This window comes from Watersipora subatra, chromosome 1, assembly GCF_963576615.1.
Source record: "Watersipora subatra chromosome 1, tzWatSuba1.1, whole genome shotgun sequence".
Lineage (NCBI taxonomy): Eukaryota > Metazoa > Bryozoa > Gymnolaemata > Cheilostomatida > Watersiporidae > Watersipora > Watersipora subatra.
In genome coordinates this window covers 26427658-26441544 of record NC_088708.1, presented here as the reverse complement: position 1 = coordinate 26441544, position 13887 = coordinate 26427658, and the positions used below count along the sequence as shown (strand labels likewise).

Sequence of the window (13887 nt, the reverse complement as noted above, 5' to 3'; positions counted from 1 at the left end):
AGTTAATCACCAAGTCATTGCTTGTATATTGTACATCAATTTTGCATTATTTTAACATTTTATTTTTTGAAAAATATGCACTTTTTAAATTTTGACTACTGAAGAATTTAATTTTCAAATTGTGTAACTTGATCAATTTGTATACTGGGACTGACTGGTCAGAATAATGAATGCTAAAATGTGATTAGCTCACACAAAAGTAGTACTACTTAGAGAACTTTCAGTCTGTGTTTAAGGAAGTTGTACTTACACGTACTTATCAATTCGGTTTCTGACAAACTGATACCAACATCCACTTTTAGCAAAGTTCTCCAAACCATGTAATTAAATCTTTTGAAAAAAAACATGACAAGTTTTGATAGGAGACATTACGTTTGATAAGCATTCAAAAAAGCAAAAGTGGAGGTTGTCATAGCTACTATTCCTGGGTTTATTTCACAATAATAATCAACAGAGCACACAACAAGTAACAAACGATAAAAAAATTACACAAGAACGCTCCCTTGTTATTATTAATATCTTTTATCTGAGATGTCAGGATTACATTCCATGAGAAATAACCAGCTTCATGAAATACAGCCCACTCTTATATCCTTTACAAAATAAAACAGCGCAGTAAGGTCACTGGTACACACTCGGCTTACTTGTGTAAAGCCAAGTGGAACTGTCTGCTGATGGTACGAGTGAGCATGACAGACATGACCTGAGCAACCCAGCAAACCACTGTAAGCTGTCTCTTCTGACACATTTGTTACATTCTCAATCTAATCAAAGTGCAGTCTATTCTTATAGTACTCTCCGAACTTGTCCTTGGGCCTGCGCTGTATATTGTTGCGTAGCAACGTGTTGACTTGTTTACGAGTTAGCCCTGTGTCTTCAGCAACAATCAGCCCTTTGGCATCCAGGTCTTTCTTCTTCTTAGCTTCCACCTACGGGAGCAACTCGCGATTGGCAGTGACTGCGCTAACAACTTCTGCGTTTGCCTATTTGTATACAGAGCTAATATTGATTGAATAAAAATATTGGTTCGCATATTATAAGAAAATCATAACGATAATAGGAGATCATTATAGAGAATTACAGCAGCTGCAATATCTGAGCGGATAAACCTTCATGAGGCGATCATAAATAAACCATTAAAAATAATTATTTGCATTGAAGGTGGATGAAGAGAGCAGATATACTAAGCTAAACACCTTTCACACTAACAAGTTCTACAGCTGAGGACCTGAGTCAACATGTATTTTATTTAATGATATATCAAACTAATAATGGAATAGCCACTTGGGCTGAATGGGATGAAGTTTGAATAGCCTGCGGATATCAGTGTTGATGTCCCAAGTAGACACCTTTGAATATAATATATAATGCATTGTTAGAAACTAGAGTGGCTAAGGCATGACTGTATAACCAAAATTTCAATGACAAAGTAATTGACAATCGTTGCTTTTCCATGAGCCATTGTGAGCCTCAATGCTGTAATTCAAGTAGGGCAGGATTTCAATATTCACTGATGACTAGTGTGTTCTTTAACATAGTATTAACTGAATAAACTTTATAAAATTTCGTACTGTATTTACATGCAGTAATTTCAAACAAGTATCACGTTGTGATACTATTAAAAGATACATGCCAGATATCAATTATGGCTTGTGTGTTATAATAATATAGCATCAACCTCTCCCACCAACCTTTTTATTACCAAATAACTAGACAATACTATCTCTACCCTTAGATCTCTATTATACAAATTATATGGGATTATAAAAATGGAAGACTGGGAGTTATACTATCTTAATAATAAAAAACTGCCAAACATACACAATGTAACAGGTTGATACAAAGACATGTCAGCATTTGCCAAACAATGGCAGCTTACTCACGTGAACTCTTTCGACACATTTTTGAAAGTTCAGTACTTCCTGTTTGCAAGAAGTGGATTCAAAATCATATTTATTCCAGCAGGACATCAAAACTTGCATAGGTCCCATACAGTCACCTGCAATTACCCATAAAAAGCATATGAAGCCATTTGCAAACTCTAATGAGTAATTAATTTATATTACTACCAAATAACTACATAATAGTGACATCAAAAAGAAAAGCCATTGGCTACTGACAAACATTTCTTTTGTAGTAATACTGTATTGGCATAGGCAACAAGGTGTGTTCAAGAACAGGTTAATATGCTTGAAAGAGAAGACAATTTCTATCTTCAAGGTAGCAAGTATGTAGACTAGTGCTGGGCGCGGGTACTAATACCCGTTGAACTCGCGGGTTTGTCTTCTCTCGAGTATCATTTAATAGCAATTTCGAGTAAGTCGGTTTTCCTGGTTCGGGTTTTTACTTTCGAGTTCGGGTTTTAGTAAATGGATCCGTCGAGTAGTGTGAACAAAAACCCGGTCTATTGCGCCTGCGCAATGAGCACTGTTTAACCACACGCCTGCTAAGATTAAACGCTTGAGTAACGATCGATAGAAAGTAGTAAAAATAATCAATAAATTGAATAGAATTATTGTAAATTTTAAAATATGTCCGATGTTTGGAAATTTTTCGCGAAAGATAGCATCACTATTGCTGATGACACGGAGACAGTTAGATGCCTTTTGTGCAATTCAACTATGAAGCATAGTTATGGCTCTACGAGTTCCATGAGAAGGCATATGCAAAAAATTCATCCTAAACAATGGCTTGAGAGGCAAGATGTTGTTGGTACCGTTAAAAACCGTCAATTAAACTTCAAAGCAGCTAGGGAATCTGCTGCCTCCAAACTAAAAAAATTTGTGCATCCATCTCAGTCAAGAATTGATGACGATGAAAGCCTTAGCAGCCAGTCAACGACAACATCCTTGGTTGTTGCTAACACTTCACAAGGTTTGCCGTATACTATTTTGATATTTAAAGCTCATTCAATAGCGAGTGCAGATAAATGGATAAAATTGTAAAATTTTCTCGCTTTTATTTATACCGTTTTTGTTAGACCTTTTCTGTTAGTAAGTTAAAATTTGTTATAGCTGCACCTATTCTCATCGATGATGATGACGACTACTCAGATCTAGCTGCATTTCAAAATCCTATTATTCGCAAAGGAGCCAAACCTAGTTCTAGCGGTGCCTGTGAAAAAGCAAAAAGGCAGCGATCTATCTTATCATCCTTTACGGAACCCTACGGAAGAAACAGCGCTCAACATCGGAAGCTGATTTCTGCAATAACTCACTATATTTGTAAAGATGGTGTTCCAGCATATGCTGTTGAAAAAGAAGGTTTCAAAGCAATGATTGCTGAGTTTGATAGAAGGTATGAAAGTAAAATATAATATGTTAGGCTTCATGTAATTCCACCACATGCCAGTTCTGTGAACATTAGTGTTTGGTAGCTATACATGTAATAGTTATAGATTGATAAAACTGTTTTTGTGTGTGACCATTTTTCATGAAACGTGGCATACTATAATAATATAAATACTACTTGATATGGGAATGTTTGCAGCCATGTATTTTTTATTTAGTTATTTATGTTGCTTTTCTCTGCCGATGCAACTTTGCAGTTACATCGGCAGATGTAACTTTGCAGTTACATAATATTAGGATCAATATAGAAATCAGAAAATGTGTTTTGGCCTTACATTTATCATAGTTCACACCAGTGAATGCCATGTTGTTTGCAATTAGTCTTGATTTTCCATGTTTGCTAGGTATTCCATTCCAAGTCGACATCACTTCAGTCGCTCAGCCATCCCTGAGTTGTATGCCAATGTGTATGGCACCATTAAGCAGGAGGTTGCCACTGCTCAGTTTTATGCTGCTACTACGGACATGTGGAGCTCACGCGCTAGGGTACCTTACTGTGGGTTTACCATTCATTTTATATCTGACTGGAAGCTTAATTAAGTCAAGATGCTTGCAGGTATGTTTCAACACCAATATGCGGAATCACATTGCAAATTTGTAGCGTTATTAAAAATGAGTTTTTTAGAACAAACCTCAATAAAGCGCCTATCGCAAACCAACTAACAAAATTTTAGACGTGTTAGCTATAATTGGGATGTGTATTTGCTTTGGAATTTCGGATTTCATTGCTAATAAAAATTAATTTTCAGTGAGGTTCTTGTATTGGTTAGGTATATTTTTAGTAGTTTAGCTGAACAAAGTAACCTTCAGTAAATTTTAATCCTACTCAACAAATTTTATATTTTATTTCAACAATAGAGTGATGCAATATACTATTGTTTTGTAATTAGTTTTAGCAAGAAAAGCTTGAGTGAAAAGTGTTACACTTTCAAATCAAATGACTGAGAGTGGCAATCCCATAATTTAAACAACACATCGTAAATTATTATATTTTGCTAGGTTTTACATGCCCCTGAAGATCATACTTCTGAAAACCTAAAAGCTGGCATCATCGGGGTAATTGAAGACTGGGGGCTGGATGAGGCTAAGTTGACTGCTATTTTCACTGATAATGCTGCTAGCATTATCAAAGCATGCAGAGATGGAGGTAACTAATTTCACACTAAATTTTATTGTTTGTGACCCCCAAATTCGCCCTCTTGATTGTCAAAAATTTCTTGCAATAGCAGTTAAACAATTATAGCTGCTATATATATATATATATATATATAGATTGACAAGACGCAGCCTTTTGTTCATGTTTAGTCTACTATTTCCATTTATACTGTACTTTTCAGACTATTAGCCGCTACTTTTTTTTACGTTTTGAGCCATGCGGCTTATATAAGGGTGCGGCTATTCTGTGGGATTTTCTTTCACCGCTAGGGCGCATTAACCGGAATCTCCAGTGCGTTTTTAGCAGTGAAAGAAAATACGAAACAATGCCTAACAGTACTGTTCCGTTAGGCGCTGGGTTAAAAAGTGTGGGTTTATACGAAACAGTGCCTAACGACACTGTCTCGTTTTAATTAGCAAAGTTGCTACCGTGTTAAAAGCACCCTCCTGAGTTCTGCGGCCTATACAAAGGTGCAGCCTATGTATTGTTTTATTATCGCTTTTTTGAAAATAAAGCAGATGCGGCTTATATAGGGGTGTGGTTAATAGTCCGAAAAGTACGGTAAGTGAATTGGTTCACATTCAATCCTTGATAAGCACACGAGTATAGCGAATGCTGAATAGTATACCTAGTTGTGATTGTTTGCAATGCATTACAGGTTGGACCAGAATATCATGTTTTGGTCACCGCCTTAACCTAGCAGTTGTAAATGCACTGAAGGGCGACAAGGCAATAGATAAAGCCATTTCAAGCTGTCAAAAGGTGGTGACCAACTTTGCTCCCTCACATAAGAAGAGTCGTCTTCTAGAGGCTGCTCAAGAAGAACTCCATCTGCCAAAACATTTGCTAAACGAATGCCCTACGAGATGGGGCTCAAAGTTTGCGATGATCAATCGCTTTCTTGAGCAAGAGTGTGCTGTGAGGAAAGTGCTTTCAGCCGATAAAAAGCACACCCATTTAATACAAACAGGAGAGGATTTGGCTACCTTAGAAGCCATCAGAAGTGCTTTAGAACATGTGGCGCCTTTTACTGACATGCTATCAGGTAGGTTTTGTAAACATGTACTGCTAATATGAAGATTGCCACTACAATCCTAAGCACCTACTATGAATGTGTTTTAAAAATTACTATAACGCATATGATCAAATGTAAATTAAACATATACTCTGCCATTATACTATTTGGAGGGTCTTTGATTAAAAATTAGATGTTTAAATAACAAAATGTGGTGGCCAAAAATAACATTTAGCCATTCTTTCAGGAAAAATAAAATTGAAACCTTTTAGTGATGTGGAGTTGGGAAGGGGATGACTATGCTTACTCTTTCCCCTATACTGCTATTGGAGATATATTAGTAAGTGGTCTTTTAGGTTAGCCATATTGAGGCCATACTGTGATAGTCATCTGCTAAATGCTTTACTTATTATAAGTAAATGTGACTGCGTCTTCACCTATAATAGGTGAAGACGCAGTCACAATATCACTTGTTCAACCGACGGTCATACTGTTTAATAAACTTCTAGTGCCGGAAGAGAGTGACATTGCCTTGACTCGACAGATCAAGTCCTCCATCTTAGAGTACATCAACAAGCACCATCAGCACAATGCTGATTATTGGCAGCTGCTTTCAAAATGTAGCTTTTTAGATCCAAGGCGAACAATTTCTACTGGCATTTTAGTGTGACATAGCTACAAGATACATAACATAGGCTACACTGCAGGTACGAAGCTTTTGAAACAATGCTGTATAATACTCTACAGGATGAAAATAACATTTTTCCACTGATACCTTAATCATTAGTAGAAAACGCAGCATTGTAATATAACATGTTGCGAAGGTTTCTTTTGGAAATTTTAGATTCACAGCTACCCACAATGAGAGTGTGACAGATATTATACTTCGTGAGTGTGAACAGCTGGCTCCAGATGTATGAGAAACAATCACACTAGAGTCTGCCACCACCAGCTGTACTGCTTCAGCAAAACGCAAAAGTTGGGGAGCGTATCTTAATGCTCTCACTACTCCGCCTGCTCTCACTACTGCCAGCGTTGACCGGCTTAGCAAAGAAGTTTCATTACATACAAGTCTACCGACAGTGGCTGAAAAAGACTCTGACCCTTTGACTTGGTGGAGCCAGCATGAAACTACCTTTCCTTGCCTCGCAAAGCTCGCTAAGAAATATTTGTGCATTCAAGCTTCGAGTGTTGCTAGTGAAAGACTGTTTTCAACCGCTGGGAACATTATCACAGCCAGACGAAATAGCCTAAAGCCTGCCAAAGTTAATCAACTATGTTTTTTATCCACAAACCTGGCATCTCTGTCAAACAAATCCCATAGCTGAGGTTTTTATGGGGTTTATGTTTTTTAAAATGTTAGTAAAATTATAACACATGCTTTGTCTATAAAGTAACTGTTCATTAATCTTACATGGTAGAAATATTTCGAGTTAAATACTTTGCAATCGTGTCTGTGCAGGTATTATAATTTCGTCAATGTCAATTGCCCAACTGAATATGGTGTAGAGCAGTGTAGTTTTTAAGACATTCTTACCCTTCATTGTCTGTTTGAAGCTTTGGTGTATACCATCAGAATCTTTGTAGTTGTGAAACAAAAACAAGTTTTTTCACTAATAATTGCAAATTAAGTATATAGAACAAGATTAACCTAAAATTAAGGTGCACCGCATATAATGAACAGCACACATTTTAGCTACATGGATATTTTACAAGTTGTTGCTCATAGCTTGTGTCCATTAAAAATGATATAATATTTGTATGGAGTTGTCCCCTCTAGCCGAAAAACTAGTACGGTAAGCAGTAGGCATAAAATCCGTATCAACAAACCCGATACCCGAAAAACCCGTAGACAAGAAGTATTCGTGCCCAGCACTACTAGCTACCCGATACTCGAAAAACCCGAACGGAAAGAGACGGGTCTAAACCCGTTGGCCAAGAAGTACCCGTGCCCAGCACTAATGTAGACAAATTCACTATGAAGCATTTGAGTAGCCTAGCCAGCAGGTGCTACTAAATGTGCTAGCAAACTATTTTAAATCTAAATTAGCATTTCTTAAATTCGAGTCATTCAAGGCATTCAAAACGTTTGTTATAAATTGAAAGAGCAAAAGTTGGAAGGACATGATTTTTATCGCTTTTCACGATTTTAGGCGCTTATTTTCCGTGCACTGAAATTTATAAGTTTTTAATGATTTTGCTTTAAAAGAAGAGGACTGGAGACCTTTCATAATTACAGACAGCTCTGTTTTCCAAACCGACAGTCGCTATTATACAATATTCCACTCAAATGATGGTGTAGTAAATGTTAAGGTGAATTAAAATGTACTGATAATCAGGCTAAGAGTCAGTCATACAAAAAGATTAAATCTTAGCTGCCGGTGAATATGGTATATTCATCGTTTCAAGGTTGACTTGCAACAAAATTCACATTACAGTTATTTGGTATTAAAAGATTCACCATGTCTTACTCTACTGTGTGGTAGGTGCAAAATATGTAGAAATGTGATTACAAGCTTTTAAAAGCTCAAAAACGCAAAGCCGCCATAGATTGGAATCAGTTTATTTCTCTGACCTTGTCACTACACTTGGTTATTGTTTTGTCACATGATGTTCTCACGTGAATTGAAAGGCCAATAAAAGGCTCAATATAAAACTTCTCGTAGCAATAGTTTATGACAAACACTTCGGGTTTCACCGAAGACCCCGTATCAAATATAGATGCTCGCTACTTTACAGTTTTGTTTCAACTTGATCTAATCATCTAGTCGTAATCTGATCATGTGACCTAATACTTCGCAAATAAATTCTGCAGCACTTTTCGATTATCACAGGTGACCAACAGGCTCGTCATGATTATCAGACAATGATATGTACTCCTTCGAGCTAAGGTTAAAAAATTAAACAAACTTTTACGGTAAGTTATCAGATATCAGTGCTAAAAGTGACAGCATAACAATGACGATAAAATAGACGCGTAAGAACAATAGACATAGTTTTATTGAATGCCTGAAGTATATTTGTGAAAATATTTCGACGAATGAGATTGCGTGAAAGTGTAAACAGAAGCCATCTTGTACAACTAGGTCCCATTTGAGCTGTTTTGGAAAGAGATTCTAATCTACGGCGGTTTTGTGATGGCGGCGATTAACTGTTCATTTTTGAGCTTTTAGGAGCTTGTAATCACATTTCCACATATTTTGCACCTACAACACAGCAGAGTAAGACATAGTGAATCTTTTGATACCAAATAACTGTAATGTGAATTTTGTTGCAAGTCAACCTTCCAAGGTTTTACAGATGATACATTGAAAAGGCTGCTTGTTAGACAATACCAATTATTTATTTTTCCTTGTCATTTATCAATGTTTGTGACTTTGTGATTTTGGTAGCATGTTAGTCTCACCTTTATCATACAGGTTATAAAGACTAACATAGCAATGAACCTATATTTTAAAGGTTGACTTGCAACAAAATTCACATTACAGTTATTTGGTATCATAAGATTCACCATGTCTTACTCTGTTGTGTTGTAGGTGCAAAATATATGGGAATGTGATTACAAGCTCTTAAAAGCTAAAAAACGAACAGTTAATCGCAGCCACACGAGACCGCCGTAGTTTGGATTCGCTTTCCAAAACAGCTCAAATGGGACGTAGTTGTTACAGGATGGTTTCTGTTTACACTTTCATGCAACCTCATTCGTTGAAATATTTTCACAAATATACTTCACGCATTCAATAAAACCATGTCTATTGTTCTTACGCGTCTGTTTTATCGTCATTGTAATGCTGTCACTTTTAGCACTGATATCTTATAACTTACCGTAAAAAATCGTCTAACTTTTTAACCTTAGCTCGAAGGAGTACATATCATTGTCTGATAATCATGACGAGCCTGTTGGTTACCTGTGATAATCGAAAAGTGCTGCAAAAATTATTTGCAAAGTATTGGGTCACGCGATCAAATTACGACTTGACGATTGAATAATGCCGAAACAAAACTGTAAAGTAGCGAGCATCTATATTTAATACGGGGACTTCGGTAAAACCCGAAGTGTTTGTCATAAACTAGTGCTACGATATGTTTTATAGTGAGCTTTTTATTGGCCTTTCAATACACGTGAGAACATCACGTGACAAGACGATAACCAAACTGTAATGATTACGTCAGATAAATAAAGAGATTCCAATCTACGGCGCCTTTCGTTTTTGAGCTTTTAAGGGCTTGTAATCACATTTCCATGTATTTGGCACCTACAACACAACAGAGTAAGACATGGTGAGTCTTTTGATACCAAATAACTGTAATGTGAATTGTATTGCAAGTCAACCTTTAAGGTTCTCAATAGATTTTGGTGATATTCCAAAGACCATAAGTAGAGTTGAAATACTCTTATCAGTACTGAGTGTATGAAAGTATAAACAAGAGGACTAGGAAAAATTATGCCAACTATTAGTTACTCTATCGCTGCATGAAAGTGGTGGGCAAAAATTTTTTAAGTACCGTGAAACCTTTAATTGAGCGTCATGGCACTTTATTTTAAGTTTAAAAATACTTAAATGGTTTTTTAAGTATTTTACTGCTTGAGCGATTGAAACTTGAAGAAACCTAATACAATGACTATAACTTCTTTGAGGAACATTCTTTAAAATCTTGGAGCGCTTAGAAAATTTAAAATCTGTATTTTTGTATGCCTTCTATTATCGACGTATACCTTTTCCTAGTATACTTACCAAGTCAAAGCAATATCCCATTATTATTGATATTACGGATAAAAACAATTTATTAACTAAAACCAAAGAGAACTGACTTGTGACTCACAAATAATGCAAATTTCTATGTCTAACAACTTAGTCACTCAGGCTGGTATACTTGCATTAGACTTTAGCTTTGAATCCTAACTTAACAACATAAATACAGCACTGGCTTTTGGATGCAATTTTTTGTGTAGCGCTAGCATCAGGAGTTTCCTAAAAATTTGAACCTGTTATATCAGAACAACAGACCTGATGAAGGTTGTGTCAATATTTAAAAATTGACTTGTTTGGAGTTTGTAATTATTATGTGACACCTAAAAAACTATACAATGAATTACTGTTAAGTTATGCAAACTATCCTTTATGTTAGGGCATTAGGAAAATGTTTGTATCATTTAGTTGCTAGCACTTTCTGCGTGCACTTATTAGCCTATATCACAGTGTGTACTTAAAATTAGGTAAGCTAAACATTGTGCAAAACTTTAAAACATATTTAGGCTACAATACTAACATTATTGACACAGCAATGATGCAGTTACATATTTAAACCACCAAGTAGTTTCTAACCAGCAGAGAACACCCACATTGCACTCTCGTCAGCATATGCCGAAATAGTAGATGATCCTACGATGACGACAATGACTACAAGATCAGCAGCTCGTGGCGAAGCAAGATCAATTTCTACGAATTCCAGATGCTACCACCAAATGTTTCTACCAAAGATCATATGCAAAATGAGGGGCTGCCCAACTGACATCTAAACAGGATCAGCAGCATTGCTGAACCTAAATATATTATAGCACACTGTTAAACATATGAGGCACTGTCACTACACCTGTGACAAAGAGTGTTCTCCCTCGTCAGAGATAATCAGACACATCGGGTGTCTATCTATCTATCTATCTATCTATCTATCTATCTATCTATCTATCTATCTATCTATCTATCTATCTATCTATCTATCTATCTATCTATCTATCTATCTATCTATCTATCTATCTATCTATCTATCTATCTATCTATCTATCTATCTATCTATCTATCTATCTATCTATCTATCTATCTATCTATCTATCTATCTATCTATCTATCTATCTATCTATCTATCTATCTATCTATCTATCTATCTATCTATCTATCTATCTATCTATCTATCTATCTATCTATCTATCTATCTATCTATCTATCTATCTATCTATCTATCTATCTATCTATCTATCTATCTATCTATCTATCTATCTATCTATCTATCTATCTATCTATCTATCTATCTATCTATCTATCTATCTATCTATCTATCTATCTATCTATCTATCTATCTATCTATCTATCTATCTATCTATCTATCTATCTATCTATCTATCTATCTATCTATCTATCTATCTATCTATCTATCTATCTATCTATCTATCTATCTATCTATCTATCTATCTATCTATCTATCTATCTATCTATCTATCTATCTATCTATCTATCTATCTATCTATCTATCTATCTATCTATCTATCTATCTATCTATCTATCTATCTATCTATCTATCTATCTATCTATCTATCTATCTATCTATCTATCTATCTATCTATCTATCTATCTATCTATCTATCTATCTATCTATCTATCTATCTATCTATCTATCTATCTATCTATCTATCTATCTATCTATCTATCTATCTATCTATCTATCTATCTATCTATCTATCTATCTATCTATCTATCTATCTATCTATCTATCTATCTATCTATCTATCTATCTATCTATCTATCTATCTATCTATCTATCTATCTATCTATCTATCTATCTATCTATCTATCTATCTATCTATCTATCTATCTATCTATCTATCTATCTATCTATCTATCTATCTATCTATCTATCTATCTATCTATCTATCTATCTATCTATCTATCTATCTATCTATCTATCTATCTATCTATCTATCTATCTATCTATCTATCTATCTATCTATCTATCTATCTATCTATCTATCTATCTATCTATCTATCTATCTATCTATCTATCTATCTATCTATCTATCTATCTATCTATCTATCTATCTATCTATCTATCTATCTATCTATCTATCTATCTATCTATCTATCTATCTATCTATCTATCTATCTATCTATCTATCTATCTATCTATCTATCTATCTATCTATCTATCTATCTATCTATCTATCTATCTATCTATCTATCTATCTATCTATCTATCTATCTATCTATCTATCTATCTATCTATCTATCTATCTATCTATCTATCTATCTATCTATCTATCTATCTATCTATCTATCTATCTATCTATCTATCTATCTATCTATCTATCTATCTATCTATCTATCTATCTATCTATCTATCTATCTATCTATCTATCTATCTATCTATCTATCTATCTATCTATCTATCTATCTATCTATCTATCTATCTATCTATCTATCTATCTATCTATCTATCTATCTATCTATCTATCTATCTATCTATCTATCTATCTATCTATCTATCTATCTATCTATCTATCTATCTATCTATCTATCTATCTATCTATCTATCTATCTATCTATCTATCTATCTATCTATCTATCTATCTATCTATCTATCTATCTATCTATCTATCTATCTATCTATCTATCTATCTATCTATCTATCTATCTATCTATCTATCTATCTATCTATCTATCTCGATAAAATATCTCTTGTGGCCCGATAAGCCTTTAGAAATAAGATGCGACTATAACGATAAAAGAGATCAGATATTCCTGTAAAATCGAGAGTTAAATAAAATCTGCTATTGAGCTTGTTTCATATATATATCAAAACTTCATGACTCGGTTAAAAAATGAGAACTTCATGGCATCTGTATTAATAGTGTGCCTAATATTAGACCCCCGAGTAAAATAGGCGGAGTTGCACAGTGTAAACTTTTTAAAATCGACCATAAGGTCTTGATTTAAAATTTTCAGTAAAGTGTTTTTATCCTTAGTGCATCTTCTCTCTTCAAGAGTGTGCCAAGACATGTTTTCCATTGAAGATGTAATACTGTCATACTTTCTAAAACCGTTTGCCCATCTGAACGCTCTTCTGTTTATGGCTTCTAAATCCCTAATGATGTACATAAAATGTGGATTCCACACCTCTGAAGCATACCTCTGAAGGGTGTGTCTTCGATAAAACTCACAAAACAAAATGGTAATAAATTAGCCATCAAAGGAACATTGGTAGTCAACAGATTATCATTGCCAACCAATACAAAATTGATTTTATATAATCGACCGGTGAATCATTCTATGATATATAATGAACAACCTGAAGTCCCTTCCTTTGTGCCTCGAACTTTGTCTTTAAGCTCAGCAGGAAGTAATTGCTTGAAAACTGGCATAACAGGACGTTGATTCAAGTTTTTTCGTCGACAAAATCGGATGCTGCATAATGTTTCTGATAACTTAGGCATTTAAAAATAGGTAATTTAGATAGTTTTGTAAATTGACACTTGCGGTGGAGAGTCGCAGACAACTGACGATCATTTTGTAGACCTGTTTGTCTACAGTTAACGCGTCCGAGATTCACATCAATTTACATACTGTATACAAGTATACGGTAATTTTATTAAA

At 34.8% G+C, this 13887-nt stretch overlaps 2 protein-coding genes across 4 annotated transcripts in view; one reads left to right on the top strand and one right to left on the bottom strand.

The window, feature by feature from the left end:
- Positions 1–13887, top strand: part of LOC137406529 (syntaxin-7-like) — a 383065-nt gene that overhangs the window by 301685 nt on the left and 67493 nt on the right. The window lies entirely within an intron of this gene.
- LOC137410461 (uncharacterized) lies at positions 407–13810 on the bottom strand. The gene is made up of 3 exons (XM_068095878.1): positions 13583–13810; positions 1884–1999; positions 407–929 (listed from the first exon to the last, which is right to left on the bottom strand). Exons 1-3 carry the CDS (start codon positions 13725–13727, stop codon positions 765–767), a joined length of 426 nt encoding a protein of 141 aa, XP_067951979.1. The 5' UTR covers positions 13728–13810; the 3' UTR covers positions 407–764.

Excerpts from the sequence above, each read along its gene's own strand:
- LOC137410461 (XM_068095878.1), bottom strand. The coding sequence starts at position 13,727 with ATGCCTAAGTTATCAGAAACATTATGCAGCATCCGATTTTGTCGACGA. Across the intron at positions 2,000-13,582 it reads CACAAAGGAAGGGACTTCAG|GTGACTGTATGGGACCTATG; the intron begins GTTGTTCATTAT and ends GGGTAATTGCAG. Across the intron at positions 930-1,883 it reads AATGTGTCGAAAGAGTTCAC|GTGGAAGCTAAGAAGAAGAA; the intron begins GTGAGTAAGCTG and ends TTGCTCCCGTAG.